The sequence below is a fragment of the Mastigoproctus giganteus genome, chromosome 13 (genome assembly GCF_048544385.1).
Source record: "Mastigoproctus giganteus isolate SK-2022 chromosome 13, ASM4854438v1, whole genome shotgun sequence".
Lineage (NCBI taxonomy): Eukaryota > Metazoa > Arthropoda > Arachnida > Uropygi > Thelyphonidae > Mastigoproctus > Mastigoproctus giganteus.
Genome location: NC_143587.1, coordinates 135,005,799 through 135,025,930, shown reverse-complemented (window position 1 = coordinate 135,025,930; position 20,132 = coordinate 135,005,799). Strand labels below are relative to the sequence as shown.

Below are 20,132 nucleotides of genomic sequence, written 5' to 3'. Positions count from 1 at the left end.
AGAATTTCATCTTTATAGCCCATCTCAGATTTGCTCACAGGTGCAAATCAAACAAAGTTATCCCGAAAGGATTTCTCTACAAACCACCGTTTCCTAACGAATGTATGCGACGTGCTTGTCAAAACTTCAGCTACAAGACCCTGAGCATATGGATTGGCTGCCTTCATCAAGACTTACAATATGCTTCAACGAATAAAGCAGACCTGCTGATCGAATTTAGAAGTCTAGTTCCCGATCCTGTTTACATCAATATAATCCATACCTTGTGCTACCATCAGAGAATCTAAACGCTATTGTACACGTCAAAAACGTAAGTTCGATGCTTTAATTAGTGAATCCTGTCAATTTCGTCATCAGCATAATACACAAGTTGTATTAGTTGCACAGATTTTGTACTGAACCTGAGCAACAAACAGTTATCTATAGAACAAGTAGACCTGTTGACTCTGGGCATGAAATTTGCTGTTCTCCCAAGAAACCTACCGATCACTGATATTGCCTTAGGCGTAAAAGCGTGTTTAACACATTTCTCTGAAGATGTGGCAAACGCAATTAGCCTAAAAACTGCAGCAATTTTACACCATGCTTGCCCCACTTCTTCCAGTCTCAGCCACAAAAAATTTCTGCCCTTAAGACACTAAAACGAGACTCATCCATCATCATCCTACTGGCAGACAAAGGACGTCGAACTGTCGTAATGAACCGCACAGATTACGAGACAAAAGCCTTGCTGCTCTTGCAGGACACTTCTGTTTACCAGCCCTTAACCATTCCTCCCATCAAAGCCTCGGAACGATGGGAGTTGAAAGTGAACATCTTCGTCAACAGTTGGAAAACGTCAAACAGAAGAAAATAACAGAATCAACACGTAATCACCTCCGTGCCTCCGGCTGTCAGATTCCACAACTTTACGGATTACCGAAAGTTCACAAAGAAGGCACACCACTAAGACCCATCGTATGCTGTTGTGGCTCACTGAGTTACGAATTAGCTAAGTTTGTCTCGAGGCTCCTTTCTCCCCTAGTAGGCAAGACCATCAACACCGTCTCCAACAGTAGTGAGTTCATAGAAAGGATCCGTACCATATCCATCTCACAAGATTAAGTTATGGCATCATTTGATGTAGTTTCACTTTTTACCTCCATCTCAGTAGAACTTGCCATCACATGTGCAAAGCAACTCAGATAATGACGAAACCCTTGGCAGCAGAACCAAACTAACACCAGACGATATCTCCTCCACCCTCAGACTGTGCTTAATAGGCGGTACAATCATGTTTAACGACTCCATTTACCAACAAGTATACGGCACAGCCATGGGTTCCCCGATTAGTTCGGTCACAACAAACATCGCGTGGAGGAATTAGAGGGTCATGCATTTACAAACGTACTAGATCCCACTGCCTTTTGGTGTTGCTATGTGGACGATGTGATTGTAGTTATCTCCAGAAATTCAGGTGACCGAATCTTAGACCACCTCAATTCTCTGTCACCTTTCATAAAATTCACAATCGAGCTAGAGTCGGACAACACCATACCATACTTAGACACCCTTGTCCGGCACGAGGGCACGTGCTTGAAGACAACTGTCCATCGTAAACCTACGTGTGCTGGCCAATTTACCAACTTCCAGTCAGCACGCGCACGTAGCCATCTTCTTGCCACTGCACGAAACTTGCTAACTTGTGCCCGGACACACTCTAGCTCTGTAAATGAGAGGTGCACCGAAATCGCTAAAGTCAAGGCGGATCTTACGAGGTGTGGCTATCCCATCAATACCCCTGATAGGTGTGACCTACAGACACGCGACCATGTAGCGACCAACAGAAACATCCCAGGTGATGACTCAGCCACGAGCGCCTTTATCCCATACTCCCCAAACCTATCACAGCAGGTTTGTAGAATCTTAAAATCACATGGGATAAAATGCGTACAACTCCGAGGCAGAAAATTACGATCCCTCATCTCTAAGGTAAAAACACCTGTCCCCCACCCTACTACAAAGCAGATTGATCTACCGCATCTCTTGCTGTGACTGCACTAGCTGCTACATCGGGGAAACTGGGAGATGGCTCGAAAAACGCCTTTCCGAACACAAAAGAGCAATCCGCTTAGCGGATGTGGAGCACTCAGCTATTGTCGAACACGTTTGGGGCACCCACCACGACATTCACCCACACCGCGATGTCGTGATTGTGGATAAGTCCGGCCATGATTGGCGACGTGCCTGGTTGGAGTTGTTAAACATCAAATGCTCCAATACCTCAGTGAACAGGAACAGTGGTTGTCAAGTCCACCCTATCACCGAAACAGCAATCCTGTCCATTGACAAACGCTGGCCACGTCCACATACATTACAGCCACAGGCTTCAACATCCAACAATTAATCACGCACTTCAAGTACAAGATTGGCAGTACATGCCCTCACGCTCCATTCTAACTGTCAGTGTAACTGAAGAAGGTTGACTAAACAACCGAAAGCTTTTATTTGTATGTATCTAATCTAATATATGTATATTTCCTATTATTAAACTTGTCACAATCTATATTTTTGTATCCGTTTCGCTCTGAGCAACTGTAATTTAATAATAATAGGGAGGGTTTTTTTTGGCTGATGCTTAATAAGCTTGCTTTCTTGCAATGTATGCCTCTGCTAATGCTAATTATAATCATCACACTTAATAGGCCCATAACACACTCTTACTCTTATGTTTGCTTACCCATGCTTATGTCTCACCAGACTGATTAACATTGCAATGGCTACCCATTTCAACTGGATGCAGCACCTTAGATTTTATGTGCTTTTAACTGATCCTTGAGGCTGTCGCAGATATTCTCTCAGGTATGTCAAGCTGGGCTTGCTGCGTGGGAGTGTAAAATGCTGATGAAACTGATATTCAGGTGACACTCAAATCAAGTGGACCTAATTTCGGCAAAATCCAGTTGATCTCTGACAGTCAAATCCTCTGCTTGCACCTTCACAATGGTGGGACATGCTGATGGGGTAAAAAAAAAAAAAAAAATGATGGGGTATAATGCCCCATGTGCAAGTCGCAAAATACTGCACCTAATATTTTGAAGGTGGTCACCCAAGGTGCGAACCAATGTAAGCAGTGTTCGAGGTTTTGCACCCACACCCATAGAGGAAGGCTGTCCCTCTGTGTGACCCAGTAAGACTAGGTAAGATTAGGTGGTAGAATGATGCTCATCAACCAGTGCAATACCACCACTTTGCTTATTGGAGGATTGAAGTGTAGGAAGCCATGTTTAGTCTACAGAGCAAAGCCCCAACATTCCCCATCTCTATCATCATGCAGTATGAGTGATGTCTTTTGAGGTTATGATGGATATCATGGCGGGATACAATCTTTCTTACATTTCGAGGGCACAGCTCTAAAACGGTGTTCACAGGCCAGCTGCTAGATAGTCAACAGGACCGAACCAGTTGGTAAATATCTTGGAGGCTTCCGGATCAGCTAGTGTATAATCTCACTGGCTGTACTCTGCCAGATAGTGACTGTAAGAAGTCCAAGTAGTGTGTATGTGGCGGGGGCATTGTCAAGGAGGTGGGTATATTCTTGCCATGTGTATGCCATATCCAAAAACTTCATTACTTACAGCATGTCCTCCCCACCTTTTCTTTCTTCTTTTCTAGAATTTATAGTTAAAAGGATAATCAAATCATTGGCATATGTGACGATGCCAGTCAGTAAGTTTTTATTAAGCCATTCATCAAGTACTAGATTTCAACTGTAAGGACACAAAACAGATGGATGAGACCAGTCCTAGACAATTATTCTTTCAATTCTATGATATGTTTTTTACAGTTACTCAGCATTCATGAAATATGCCTGAATAGTGCTTTAAATTTCTGTTGAACAATGGTTCTCCCACAGATGTTTTAGGATGCTGTCCCACCAGAGCTGGTCAAATACACCTTGAAAGTCAATGTCCAGTGCATATGTTTTGCGTTGTGTTGCAGACCAGTAAGATTATGCAGAAAGCATCCTGGGTGCCTGATCGCAACCTGAAGCTAAAATGGTTAGGGGCATGAGTAGTCTGAGCCACAAGTGGTTCTGTTATTCTTTCATATATTTTTTTGAGCACTGGGAGAAGGAAGTTGGTTGATGTGAACCAGTGGCTGTTTCTGGTTTGGCATATATGTATGTATACTTTTGTTTGCAGCAGATTTTTGGGAAGGTGCCTTCAGAGAGACCTTTTCTGTATAGGGTTGTCAGTGTTCAAGGAATATTTCATGTAATCTATTCCAATGCGTTAACCCTCAATCAGTTCTTCACCTGGGTAAGTGTTGTTTTTAATTTTCCTGACTGCTTCAAAAATTAATAATAATAATAAAAAAAAAATAATAATATTAAATTAAACAATAATACATTGCAAGTAAACTCTTATGGCTACCTAGGACATCTAATCATTGATGACAGGAAAACCTTACAAGAGATCAAAAGAAGAATTGAAATAGCAACAAAGGCCTTTCTAGAGATGAGGAAGATCTTAACATCAAGGGAATTACAACCCGAGACCAGGATAAGGTTAACAAAATGTTATGTGTGGTCAACACTCTTATATGGATCTGAAACCTGGACTATTTCAAAGGATGCTGAGAACTGCATTAAGGCACTTGAAATGTGGCTCTTAAGGAGAATCATGAGAATATCTTGGACACAAAACCAAATGCAGAAGTGCAAAAGGAAATAAAAGAGAACTCACGACCATCATTAAGCAAAGGAAAACAAGGTATCTTGGTCACCTTCTGAAATGTGACTTTATACAGAAAAAGCTGTTGGAAGGGAGGGATGACAGAGGGAAAGAGGAGTAAAGGATGACAAAGAAAGACCTGGATGACCAATACTGAGAAACAGACTAATCTTTCTTATGAAGACTGTGCAAAGAAAGCACAGAGATGCGAAGCTGGTGAAGACTCATTGTAGTCAACCTCCTGGATGGAGATGACACATAAAGAAGAAGACACTTTCATCCACTTTTTTTTTTGGTGAATTTAAAATCTATAGGACAAATTAACTGTGTCACTTTTAACATAAGATTGTTTTGACGATGTCTTTCAATTCCACACTTTATTTAACACTTGTATAACTTTTCTGCACTGATTAACCAAACAAAAGATGAAACTTATCATATTAAAACAAAAACTTAGGAAACTGTTTTTAATTAACATTGTTTTTCATATAAAAATATGGACTATACTTTCTACTAACTTCTATGTACTATTTACTAGTAAACTAAATACTAAATGAACATTTAAGCTTTTTATACTAGCAACTTGAAACTGCCAACATAAATTTTTAACTACACAACTAGTTTAAGCATTTGTTTAGAACACTTGTCTTGTTAAAGCATAGCACGGAATTGTTCTTCTGTTTACGGTTTCTCTGCATTTCAAAATTCTTCACAGTACAGCAACAAGCAGAAAATAAGTTTTGTCCTGCCCAATTGAATTTCAAACTTTTTCCAAGTAAGATACATACTTTCCTTTAAGGTAAAAAAATCCCGATTTCAAGTACAGCGATCTTTTTCTTTATTTAAATCCTTCCACTTTAGTATAGTGATACAGTGCTGAATTCAATGAATTTTTCATAATCCCTTAACAGAAATTATATAATTTTTGTTCATTTATGAGCATTTATTTGGAATTCCACTATAAATATTTAAACATTTATGTTACGACCTTTATCTTTAAGTATTAAATATTAGGGCTTCCGTTTACACTTCAAAATAAATTTTTTTTTTTTTTTTTCTCTCTTTTGTTTCTCTGGTAATGTATGAAAAGTTTATATCATTATCTCACAACATACATCAGGTGTGCAGTGACTGAAACATTATTTTAATGGATATGGTATTTTTGATGGACATAGATTATGGTATTTAAACTAGAAATAATGTGTGCTAATAGATAGTTATCCATTTCTTTTAAAAACTTATTAGTCATTTTTAATGAGTAAAGGCTAAGGAAATTCAAATAAAATATTTACAGAAACCATTTTAAGGCAGTTTGACTTGTAACATAGAATAAATTTATGTTGGACTTCATGTTCTTTATTATCCTTGGCTATGATTCAATTTCATATTTCGCTCACAGAAGCTTCCTGGGCATCTCCATGTTGTGTGGGACTAAATATTTCTCAGGCTGAATTGAATTGGTGGACACTTTATATATGAGACCTTATGGTTCATCACTCCCCACCATAACTAGCTCTCTCCAAATTTTTTTTTTTTTTTTTTTAAGCTCTATTCCTTTGGTATATTTTAACTTGGTTTCTGAGTAAATCCTTTTATGTTGAGCAATTTACTCAGCAGGCCAGCCTCATATTTTTCTTTAGTATATAAACCCCAATATCTATATCAAATGTAGTTTATATTAGGGCAGGGTATAAGGATGGATGAAATTATAGGTACATAAATCTCTATTGAGATTTATGTACACTCTCGGAATGCAGGTATGTATTCCGAGAGTGGCTATTTGTTCACAATGAGTCTGGCTTATGTACATCTTTGTTTTTCATGGCTAATTTGTACATATTTTACCACTTCAAAGCCTGGTCTCTCCATAATGGCACCAGTTTTTCTTGTGATATGTCTTGTTTTATTCTTTCTTCAAATTTATCCCAATTGATGGTTTTCAGTGAAAATCATACCATGTTGTTAGGGGTGGGGTGGGGGGAGAGTTTATAGTCAGTGCTCAGTGTCAACAAAATGGTTCTATGGTCACTGACTCCAGTCTTCATACATTCCAGCTTACTATGTACCATTTCAGACATGGAGAGTGGTGATATCCACATTTGATTTGCCAGGAACAAAGCAATTGTTAGCCTTTGTTGGTTCAATATTATGAACCTTTTTTGCAGTTATGAAGTCTTCCAGTTTTTGGATGTTTTGGTCTGTCTTGTAGTCATTATATACCAGAGCATAGATTTTGCATTTGCAATTAATAGTTATTCAAGATTTAGTAAAAGCCTTTCTGATGGCGGAATTGAGAAATTATTTGACCGTTCTGAAGTAACTGTGGGGGAAAAAAGAAAATTATTACAAATAAGATTGTTTCTGACTGTTTCTGTATATAAAGTGAACTGGGTTTAGGTTTCATTAAATGAACTAAAACAGATATTGGAGTTATGAACATGGGACTAAATGAAAAAGTTGATATAAAGAAATATTGATCTCAAGAATGGACAGAAAGAATTAAATTTTTCAAGAATGTTTGGCAGGAAGAGAAATTTCTGCAGATATTTTGAATGTTGCATCTCTGTTATTTGTTTTTTTTTTAGGAGCATTAGCAACTAAGGCCACATTGCTCCAGGGATATGCGGTGGTCATTCCCTGACCTTTCCGCATCCTCTGTATTTGGTGGTCACAGGCTCGAATCCCAGTCTAATCAAGAAGCGTGTGCTATGTACTGCTGCTCCTGCCCACCTGGCTACAGAGGTACCACCGTTGCATCTCTGTCCACTCACAAAATGACAAACAAAGAATTCAAAGCAGGGGCTCTAAAAGTAAAAAAAATTGGTAATTATCTGGATGGAAGGTTTTGTGAATATTTTCTGCACAAAACCTTCCAACTGTAATACAATATTTCTTCAAGAAGAAATGCTGCATTAGAGTTTTTAAACTGATTTGTCATGCTGCTTTATATATTAGCTCATGTAAACCCAAAAATAAATAATTTCTGAGCATCACATAACAATTCTATCAATCATTTGTATGATTGATAGAGTTGTTGGTGTAGATTTTACAGCACAACAGCAGCTAAAGGCTATTATGCGACAAACAATGGTAGGAGATTTCAGGTAATTAATAGAGCTGGACCTAATGAGGAAGACAGTGAAAATAATGCTCAGAAATATGATTTAGTAGTAGTAGTAGTAGTGGTGGCACTTGATGCAAGAAAGCAAGTGTAGGAGCTTATGCAGCATCAGCCAAAAAAAAAAAAAAAAAAAATCACACCATACCCTCCAATTGCCTGTCCAGTTCCTCCTTAAATTTATTTAACCTATCAACTTCCACAATGACAGATGGAAGTTTGTTCCAGCAATTAACCACCCGCTGGCTAAAGGCAAATTTCCGCACATCTATTCTACATCTATCCTTTCTTAATTTGAACTTATGTCCCCGTAGGTTCGTATTCTGAACAAGTGGGAGGATCCCATCAGAATTCAGCGTGCTCAACCCATTCAAGGCCTTATAGACCTCAATCAGATCACCGCGCAGGTGCCTAGTCTCCAGCCACTGCAATTTGCAGAACTTAAGCCTCTCTTGGTAAGAGGATCCCTTCATTCCCCTCACCAATCGTGTTGCTCTTCTCTGTACACGCTCAAGCAAATCTACATCCTTCCTAAAATGAGGCCTCCAGACCTGTACGCAGTACTCAAGGCGTGGCCTGACCATTGCCTTATACAGAGGGACAATCACCTCCTTTCAATTTAAATTATTGAAAACATTATAAAATTTTTACAAGGTGCAACATCCAAAATATTTGCAGAAATCTCTTCCTGCTAAATACATTCTTGAAAAATTTAATTCTGTCTATTCTTCAGACCAATATTTCTTTACATCAGTTTTTTTTCAGTTAGTCACATTTTTATAACAACAAAAATCTCCTTTAGTTCATTTAGTGACACCTAAACCTGGTCACACCATATGCAATAGTCGGAAACTATCTTGTTTGTAAGGATTTCCTTCCCCCTTCAATTTTTTTAGAATGGTCTAACAATTTCTCAATTCCCCCACACCAGAAAGGCTTTTACCAGATATTGAGAGCACATCTAAATACTATAAAAAAAAAAAAAAAAAAAACACACACACCACCACCTGCCATTAACAATTCAGTATAAACATTGTTAAATATCACTTATTTTTTCATATTGTTTATATGAGATATAAAGTGGCAGTATAGTGGGAAAGCAAATTTTACAATCGGAAATGCCAACAGTTGCATTGATTTCGCTGAATTCGAGGACGAGAGAGAGAGAACATGCACCATCTGCCATTAAATATTTAATTCAAACATTGGTTTAGTTTTTCAGGTTGTTTATATGAAGTATTAAATAGAATTTTATAATCAGAAGTGCTGATGGTTGTGCTGGTTGATGTGCTCAGACTTCAAGATATATATATAGTAAGATCCCTATATCCGTGGGGGATACGTTCTAAGACCTACTGTGGATGGGTGAAACCGCGGATATAAGGGAACACCTGCTGACCCCATATATAACATGATTTTCTTATACATACTTATGTATAATAAAGTTTAATTGATATAAACACACAGTAAGACATTACCAACATTAAATACGGTAATAATAAGGTACAGCAGACTCTCAATTTACCAGGATTGGATTAACCGGGAAGCAGATTAACCAGACACTACAAGACTCCAAATTAAAAAAAGAAAAAAAAAAAAAAATCAACCAGAAATCATAAAATTCAAGTAATAGTCACAATTTTAAGAAAAGCAACTTAAACTTCAGTACAAAAATATGAATAAATTTAATTAACATAAAAGATGTTAAATATGTAAAAAAAATGGTGGAAAATATTTTATAAGCAGTGAGAATACTCACCTCCTTGCTTACAGTTCTAAAAAAGGCACGTGGATCAGTAGGCTGCAGTATACTAAGTTTATATTTGTGGCTATCAGGAACTGATTCCAACAAAGAAAAGACACCTAAGGAAAAAACTCTGTGTTTAATGGTGAAGTTCACATGTATTAATAATCATAGCATAGTTTTTAATTTAAATTGTAAAATTTTACTGCAATAATCAAAAAGTATACAATATTTCAACAGCAGTTTTAAAATTTCCACAGCTCAAAACTATGTATTACGCAAGACAAAAAAAAAAAAAAAAACAACTACAGTTGAAGCTTTTTATAGCAATTCCATGGGGGAATGAGAAAAGCAGTGGCTATATTGATAGTTCATAAAATCAGCAAAACAATAAAGACAAGTTTGAGCATTTAATGTAATTTAAGTACAATCTAATTGAGAATATGCACTATGGTTAAACAAGAAAATGATGATTGTACATTTTAAATTAATGTAGAATGTAGCGAGATTAATCTGCAAATTATGTATGCACAGTAATAATATGTACTATACAGTAGTACACATGTACAATAGTTATGTATACATATCAAAGCCTAATCATAGACAGAGAAAATGGGCTCAGATTCAATCTGTCAAAATTTGCTTCTTCACTAGCAGAGATGTTTTAAAAGAGAATTATAAACACGCATGACTGCAGTTAATTTATTTTCACAGTTAGGCTGCACTTGAAAAAAGGACAAGCTCTAATTGATGAGCATTCTACAATGAAACTATTGTCTTAATTACTGAAGGCTCCTCTACATCACTACAAATTTCAGCTTTTGTTATGTCTGCATTGAGTTCCTCTTCATTCGTATATCTCCTGAAACATGGAATGTCCATATCCACTTTGGCATAGCCTTCACAACACATTTCCCCTCTAAGTGGGCGCCTCCGTAGCCAGGTGGGAAGGAGCAGCAGTGCGTAGCACACGCTTCTTGATTAGACCGGGGTTCGAGCCCGTCACCACCAAATACGGAGGATGCGGAAAGGTCATTCAGGGAATGACCACCGCATATCCCGGAGCAATATGGCCTTAGTTGCTAATGCTCCTAAAAACCAAAATAACAATAACAATAACAAATAACAATAACCCTCTAAGTTTGATGCAGAAAAAACTCAAAAATTTCTTCACCATTAGAAAAAGCATGCAAAGCTTGATTCCCACTATTTATTAATTCAAGCTCTCTGAATGAATAAACAACATGTGAAGTTTAAACAGGCAGGGGTGTGTGGGTTAATTTTTAACAACCAGCTCTCTAAAAGAAAGAAAGGGGTACTGGCAATTTAAACCAATTTTAATTGCGGCTCCAGCCACTAGGTGGCACCACCTGCTCCCAAGATCCTTTATGCAAATGACGCTGTGAGACTCAAAACTTCTGTTCCGGGTAAAATAATGGAGTCGCTGGTTAAAGATGCATTGCAGGATCATCTAGACAAGACTGCAGCAATAATTCAGACACAGCATGGGTTTGTTAAGGGAAAGTCTTGTCTGACAAATCTGATAGGATATTATGATGTGGTTACAAAGGAACTGGATGCAAAAAATAATTTTGATATTATATATTTGGATTTCAGGAAAGCTTTTGACACTGTTGCACATGGAAGACTATTGTACAAATTGGAGCAGAATGGTATTAAGGGTAAGTTGCTACAATGGATAAAAGGATGGTTAAGTGCAAGAAGACAGAGGGTGGTAATCAATGGGTGCTGCTCTTCTTGGACTAATGTTATTAGTGGAGTCCCACAGGGTTCGGTGTTGGGTCCACTGTTGTTTTGTATATTTATCAATGATATTGATGAAGGTATATCAGGCTTAATGACAGTAATGGCAGTGTGCTACTGCAACAGGACCTAGATAATTTGGGCAGATGGGCTAAGAAGTGGCAACTGAAGTTTAACCTTGACAAATGCAAAGTACTGCGTATGGGTAGAAGTAACCCCAGAGAAACGTACCAACTGTGTGGTACTACACTTAAGGTGATAGAAAATGAAAAAGAGCTGGGAGTAATTGTGCAGGCAGATATGAAGTTTTCTGAGCAATGCAGACAGGCTGCCAGGGCTGGTCATGGGGTTTTGTCAATGATATATAGGAATTTTGCTAGCAGGGAAAAGGAGGTGATTATCCCTCTGTATAACGCAATGGTCAGGCCATGCCTTGAGTACTGCATACAGGTCTAGAGGCCTCATTTTAGGAAGGATGTAGATTTACTTGAGCGTGTACAGAGAAGGGCAAAAAGATTGGTGAGATGAATGAAGGGATCCTCTTACCAAGAGAGGCTTAAGTTCTGCAAATTGCAGTGGCTGGAGACTAGGCACCTGCGCGGTGATCTGATTGAGGTGGGTGTATAAGGCCTTGAATGGGTTGAGCAAGCTGAATTCTGATGGGATCCTTCCACTTGTTCAGATTACGAACCTAAGGGGGCATAAATTCAAATTAAGAATAGACAGATGTATAATAGATGTGCGGAAATTTGCCTTTAGCCAGCGGGTGGTTAATTGCTGGAACAAACTTCCATCTGTCATTGTGGAAGTTGATAGGTTGAATAAATTTAAGGAGGAACTGGACAGGCATTTGGAGGGAATGGTGTGATTTTTTTTTTTTTTGGCTGATGCTGCATAAGCTCATACATTTGCTTTCTTGCATCACATGCCACTACTACTACGTCGATCACATGATTTGTCTGTTCCGGACGCTGGTGTTTTTGCCGCCAGAGGGTGCTGGTTAGAAATTGTTAGAAACAAATTTTTGTTATTATTACATAACATATTAAGATACGACTTTTTTTTCATATGAACATGATGCACACAATATTAAGAATTATTTTGAGAAATATTTGGTTATCTTTTGTATCACTGGTTTTTTGTGTTCCTTGATCATTAAAAAAAAAAACTGCATTTGTTTTAACATACTTTGTATTTTCAGGAACATTTTCTTCACACTACAGGCTTTGACAAAATTTCAAAAATGGCCAACATTTCATTTAGAAGGCTTAATTAATACCTTTGTTGTCTGCATTTTCCTTCTCTTTTCATCAATATTTTCACTAGTTCTTAAATTTGCATATTTTCTTTTCTTTTCTTTCTTTCTTTCTTTTTTTTTTTTTTTTGAAACTGTCCAAAATGTCAGAATCATTCGGATATTCAGGTACTGTGACCATGTAAACAGAGATAGGGAAAAATTACCGAAAGTGTGGATGACGCACTTCTGCAAAACAATGATGATTATTTAAGTGAAAGATTAATTAAAAGAAAATCACTATCACCTAATTTTATAATAGGGTAGTAGTGCCCTATTAGAGAATTTGGGAATATCCCTTGATCTGTTCTCGCTATGTGGGACAGGTGGTCGGATAAGTTTTACAAGTACCACTAAGTTGTAGAATGATAATCCCTTTATCACTCTTAATTCGTGTTTAGCAGCAGCACTAATTGCCTGAAGGCTGGAAGTGCGAACAGTGCGTACCCTTAAGTTACTCCTAATCTGTTTTTATACGAAAATTTCTTCACTCGACAGAATCTATTTAAATGTAATTATCAAGGGGATTTCAAAAAAATTGGCTAAATAGAAAAATTAGCTATAAAGAAGTTTGTTAAACAGAGGGCTGATTGGATAATTTAAAATTCTAAAAAGTTTAAAGTTTTATATATAGCAAATATCTTAACAATAGGCAGCGAAAAATGCAAATTTAGTTAAATAACTATAAGCACATAGTTAAATAACCATGTGAAAAAAATTTACTGAATATTACAAATTTCAAAATGTACTGCATCCAAATGCCACACGTCACTGTTAATAAACGTGTCCATACATATTACCATCCCAAAAAAAAAGCAGATTGTACCTATTGCTGTGGTATATTTTTATAACTGTAGATAGTGAACCTAACAGTACAATAAACTGAAAAGATATTTTGTATTTGGGGTAGAAATTTGATATTGAATGTTAAATGTAAAGCTATATTTATTAATGGCGTGGCGCCTGTGGCAAGTGCCTCACTTGCACACCCCTACAGCGGGCCTCGACTTTTAGTAATGTAATGGGTAATTTCCCGTTTTATTTTACCACAACAGCCTTTTCAGAATAAAACACCTATTGTTACTCTCTTCATGCCAAGGCATTTCCAGGAAGAAATGTCCAGATGGACAAGTACTTTCCATCTATCTGAAGCAGAAAACATTCTCCACTGTCCACACTGTAATGATTACTTTCCGTGCAATAAAGGATTGCAACTGTTCAGTGGCGTAGCCAGGGTAGGGTCAGCAAGTACACTGTACCCTCCTGATACTGAAATCTGGTATTCTGGTGCATTTTTAGAAAAGTAATACAGGTGACCCCCGCTTAACGCTGATCATTCGTTCCGGAAAAACAGAGCGCTAAGTGAATCCGCGCTAAGCGAGCGTCGCTTTCCCATAAGGTAACATATGTATTTATGAGCTGCGGTCGGTGCCATAGGATATTTCCTAATGAATAATAAACAGTAATGAAAAGATGCACAAATGTAGGTCAAAATATTTAATATTCAAATATTTGCACATATAAAAACTAAAAGGGGTATTAATTTTAAATCGCCCGCAGCGTTACAACCAACAATAAAGTCAACCGATCCTTCGCCGCTTTGTAACCTGGCATGTTTTTTTCTTCTTTCAATATGAAACTCCTTTTAGGCATTCGTTTCCACAAAAGTCCTGCTTCAGCTATGTTAAAAACTTGTTGAGAAGTATAACACATAATACCCCTCTTCAATAATTTTAACAAGTTCTTTTTTGAAAGTTTCGGCTCCTTGATCTGCACTTGCGGCTTCTCCCTGGATTTTAAATCTATTCAACCAGCCCTTACCAGTTTTAAATGGTTCCACATTTTTTTTTTTTTTTTTTTTTTAGGCGACTTTTCTTCAGATCATCATATTGGCTAATCTCTCTCTCTCTCTCTCTCTCTTTTTTTTAATATTTAACTTAATTCAATTCTGCATTGGAATATTATCTTCAATAAAATTAGTCTTCCATTTCAATCCTAATAGCGGGCCTAGTTCTATAGAATAGAATAGAATCTTTAATTGCAGCAATGATAGACATACAATTAGTCCCGTCACGGCATGGTGGTGCCAGGGGTTTACAAAACATATTTACAAAAGATACATGAGAAAGTTGCTTGCAGTGGAACAGCTATCTTTCCCGCTGCAAAAATTAATTCTTTATTTTTTTATAATTGTTCTTACAGTTAAAGTTGCAAGTCCTAAATTATGGCACACATCCGCTTGTCGTTGACCGGAATCGATTTGCTTCAAAACGTCTAATTTAATTTTCAAATTCAGTCTTTTTCTTACATTTATAGTCTTCGTACTGCGCCCAGACGTTGTTGCTTTTTCATTCCTATCAGTCATTATTAGCTCTTCGAAAATGTAACTGCGTTGGTTGAATTAATTACGATACAATGTTCAAGTAAACTTTCCGTTACGCATGATGTCTAATACCGTACTGAGTGATGACTAGACTTCGGATAAATGCATATAACGCAAATATTACAAGCAATATACTTGATCATTTTTTAAAATGTTGATCTCGGAACTACGTAACAAGTCACTGTACTGAAACTAAATTAGCGTGCGAGAAAATTTCACTGAGCGTGGGAAAATTTCTCAAGTCGGCGTGGGAAACGTTTTAATGCTGTTTTGCTATTCATTTTCAAGCTATCGACTCCATCAAATGAAACGATTTCGTTAATATGTCAAAAATGTAATCTGTAAAAGAGCGTTATAGTGATCTGTGACAGCGTTATAGTCAGATACGGGTTATAATATAAGAACAGCGTTATAGCGAATCAGCGTATAGCGAACCGCGTTATAACGGGGGCCTGCTGTACTGTGATATATTTTGCATTGTACAACTAACTTAAGTACTTATTCAATGTTTTTAAAAATATTAACTTTTATATCTACAATTCATCATTTATGTATTATTTTTGCAGTTCATTTTTTTTCACGTGTTTTATTTTCATAATTGTATAGGTACTGCTTATATTTTACACAACATATCATATATATGTAAATAACAAAAAAACTGTACTAAATATATTAATAAAATAATCATTTATAAAACAGTTTGTTTGTTGTTATTATTTACATGTTTAATATAATGTTTTTATAATACAGATATTCAGGCACCTTATTTAAAACCAAAAATAACAGGTAGATTAGCATTAGGTTGTGGTTTTATTACGTTTAATGACACAAGGGCTACTAAGGCCAAATTGTGTCAGTTCATAGTTTATTTCTTATATCCATATACATTTTAACAATTTAATTATATACTTGCGTATAGGCCAGTACGATAATAATAAAAACAGGTGTGTAATATGGGTATGCCCAATTCTCAGTCTTGCCAATACCACTTCTCGTTTGTTTTGTCTGAATCCACAGAGCACAACTCTGGTTCTTGTTTGACCTGGTAAAGTTGGTTGTTGAGATTACTTCGCCAGATTTGTGACCAGTTTTCATAACATGCCTTGCGAATTACAGGCTTGTAATCCATATATGGAACCTGAAGGTGCTGTGAGAATGAGGTAAGAGGTTGTTTAACGGCAAGATCAGTAGACTCATTTCCTGGAATTCTTGAATGTCCCGGTACCCAACAAAATGTTACGAGAATAACTGATAGTGAATAGTTTTCAATGTAGGATGACGGGCAGAGAAATTCTCCCTTAGGGCAAAGACTTCACTGAGAAAGTCAGTATAGATTAGGGCTGGTAAAATGGAACGCGCAACAGTCTGTTCAAGTGCAAGCTTTATGGCATACAGCTCAGCAGTGAAGATACTGCATGTGGCTGATAATGAGGCTGTAATGGTAAATGACGGGAAAACTGCTGCAGCACCTACAGCGTTTTCAGTTTTCGATCCGTCAGTGTATATTGCACAGGAATTGCAGTTGAGGTTTTTTTTTTTTTTTGTTTTTATGTGACCCCCAAACACGAGAGGTATTAGAACCTATAGTACTTAGTACCGTGCTTGGGTTGGAGGTTGAGAAGATGAAAGAAGATATTTGTTGACATTGGACTTGAACTTCTGTAGATTGTAATTTTCAGGAAATATGTATGAAGGAAGGTTGTTCCAGAAAACGGCAGTTGAATGAATAAATGAGGAAGATGAAAAGTTGGTTCTGTGGGTTTGAAGTTGGACAGTAAATGGATGTTGGCTGGTGGCGGCACATGTTCGGACTGTTTTGAAAGAGAGAGCGGGAATTATAGAAGCCAATTCAGAAGAACATTGCCCATGGAAGTATCTGTAGAAGAGGCATGCAGCAGAAACAGTACGTCTAAAAGAAAGCGAGTGGAGAGACTCTGTTAGAGATGAATCATTAAGTAACCTAACTGCCCTCTTCTGAATGGAATCAAGCTTGAGAGAGGTTTTGGGGGCACCACCCCAGATGTGGGAACAATATTCCATGGCAGGGTGGAATTGCGATTTATACAGAGTGAGCAGCTGTTTGGAAGAAAAGTAACGCCGAGAGCGAAAGAGAAAACCAAGTTTTTTAGATGCAGGGGAAGCAATATTTGTAATGTGCTTGTGCCAAGAGAGATTAGAAGTCAGGGTAATCCCCAAAAGAGATATATCATTTTGCCTAGAAATCGGAGTGTCACTAAAGATAAGCATAGGAGCAGAAGAATCCTTTTTGCGAGATATAAGACAAGACTGAGTTTTAGAAGGGTTGAAATCAACTAAGTTGTCTTTGCCCCACAGGAGAATAACCTGAAGATCGTCATTTAAGGAATTGGTAGAAAAGTTTCGAGAAGTTGAAGCTGATCGAGCAGGACAAGGTTTCTGAAAATGGAAAGTGGAATGCAATGTGCTATCATCGGCAAAACTATGGATAGGATTTCCAGTCAATGGAAGAAGGTCATTAATATACAAGAGGAAAAGAGTGGGGGAAAGAACTGAACATTGGGGGACACTGGCATTAGTGGAGAAGTTAGAAGAGAGCCATCTAGCATCACCCTCAGTGAGCGATCAGAGAGAAAACTGGATAACCAATTACTAAAAACAGTTGGCAAACCATAAGATGGAAGCTTGTTTAGAAGACCTAAATAGTTGTCAAATGCACTAATGAGACTTGTAACAGAGAAGAAAAATGCATGGGATGCATATAAATTATCAAGCGACTCAGAAGCCTATGGCAGATATAAGTTAATCTGTAATCAGGTCACAAAGGAGGTTCGGCAGGCGAAGGCAGATTACGAGAAATCCTTGGCAAAAGATGCTAAGAAAAACAGCAAGGATTTCTTTACTTATATAAACTCTAAAAGGAAGGGGATTAATCTGATTGGTCCATTTGACATCGATGGTTCGACTGTTGATGATCCTGCTCAGATAGCAAACAAACCGAATGAGTATTTTGCATCTACATTCATACATGAGGAATTATTAAGGTTTGAAAATGGCAGAAGGTTATCAAATTGTAGCAGGATACTTAATGATTTTGTAATAACTGAGAGCAAAGTGTAAGAGAAACTGTTGAAGTTAAACGTAAGAAAAGCACCTGGGGTGGATGGGATCTATCCAGTTATACTAAAGGAGGCGGCAAACCAACTAAGCAAACGCTTAGCCATAATTATGAGAGCATCCTTGGACTCAGGGGAGGTTCCCACGGCGTGGAGATGTGCAAATGTATCCCCAATTCACAAAGGGGGTTCGAAGGGTGACACAGGTAATTACAGACCAGTTAGTTTAACTTCTATTCCGGGTAAAATAATGGAGTCGCTGGTTAAAGATGCATTGCAGGATCATCTAGACAAGACTGCAGCAATAATTCAGACACAGCATGGGTTTGTTAAGGGAAAGTCTTGTATGACAAATTCGATAGGATATTATGATGTGGTTACAAAGGAACTGGATGCAAAAAATAATTTTGATATCATATATCTGGATTTCAGGAAAGCTTTTGACACTGTTGCGCATGGAAGACTTTTGTACAAATTGGAGCAGAATGGTATTAAGGGTAAGTTGCTACAATGGATAAAAGGATGGTTAAGTGCGAGAAGACAGAGGGTGGTAATCAATGGGTGCTGCTCTTCTTGGACTAATGTTATTAGTGGAGTTCCACAGGGTTCGGTGTTGAGTCCACTGTTGTTTTGTATATTTATCAATGATATTGATGAAGGTATATCAGGCTTAGTGTTGAAGTTTGCAGATGATACAAAGGTTGGCAGGGTTGTTAATGACAGTAATGGCAGTGTGCTACTGCAACAGGATCTAGATAATTTGGGCAGATGGGCTAAGAAGTGGCAACTGAAGTTTAACCTTGATAAATGCAAAGTACTGCATATGGGTAGAAGTAACCCCAGAGAATCGTACCAACTGTGTGGTACTACACTTAAGGTGGCAGAAAATGAAAAAGACCTGGGAGTAATTGTGCAGTCAGATATGAAGTTTTCTGAGCAATGCAGACAGGCTGCCAGGCATGAGGCCGGTCATGGGGTTTTGTCAATGATATATAGGAATTTTGCTAGCAGGGAAAAGGAGGTGATTATCCCTCTGTATAAGGCAATGGTCAGGCCACACCTTAAGTACTGCGTACAGGTCTGGAGGCCTCATTTTAGTAAGGATGTAGATTTACTTGAGCGTGTACAGAGAAGAGCAACAAGATTGGTGAGGGGAATTAAGGGATCCTCTTATCAAGAGAGGCTTAAGTTCTGCAAATTGCAGTGGCTGGAGACTAGGCACCTGCACGGTGATCTGATTGAGGTGTATAAGGCCTTGAATGGGTTCAGCACGCTGAATTCTGATGGGATCCTTCCGCTTGTTCAGATTACGAACCTAAGGGTGCATAAATTCAAATTATGAAAGGACAGATGTAGAATAGATGTGCGAAAATTTGCCTTTAGCCAGCGGGTGGTTAATTGCTGGAACAAACTTCCGTCTGTCGTTGTGGAAGTTGATAGGTTGAATAAATTTAAGGAGGAACTGGACAGGCATTTGGAGGGAATGGTGTGATTTTTTTTTTTTTTTTTTGGCTGATGCTGCATAAGCTCATACATTTGCTTTCTTGCACCACATGCCACTATTACTACTACCACCTTTATGCCAAACACGATCAAAAGCCTTTGAGATATCAAGAGCAACTACTTGTGTTTTACCGAACCTTTCCATTGAATTAGTCCATAAATGGGTAACAAAAGCCAGAATATCACCAGTGGATCGACACTGACGGAATCCATACTGGCAATCATTGATCAGACGGAAGGTTTCTAGGTAGTTTAAGAGTTGGCAGTTAATTGATTTCTCCATTACTTTAGAAAGAGTAGAAGTAATTGCAATGGGACGATAATTGGATGGGAGGGATTTGTCACCCTTTTTAGGAACAGGCTGGATATGAGCAAATTTCAAGCAGAAGGAAAAACACCTTTGGAATAAGAAAGTGAAAAAAGGCGGCAAATCGGGAGCACAGGTTTTGAGAACAAGTGGAGAAATACCATCGGCACCTGGAGCTTTCTTAGCATCAAGATTCGTAAAAATCCTTCTGA

At 37.8% G+C, this 20,132-nt stretch overlaps 1 protein-coding gene across 2 annotated transcripts in view; it reads right to left on the bottom strand.

Moving 5' to 3' along the window:
• LOC150076458 ((E3-independent) E2 ubiquitin-conjugating enzyme UBE2O) overlaps window positions 1-20,132 on the bottom strand; it is a 758,089-nt gene that overhangs the window by 207,450 nt on the left and 530,507 nt on the right. For both annotated transcript variants that reach the window (XM_090387793.1, XM_090387794.1), the window contains exon 16: window positions 9,593-9,696. In XM_090387793.1, coding sequence (XP_090243919.1) covers window positions 9,593-9,696 — 104 coding nt within the window. The remainder of the gene's footprint in view (window positions 1-9,592; window positions 9,697-20,132) is intronic.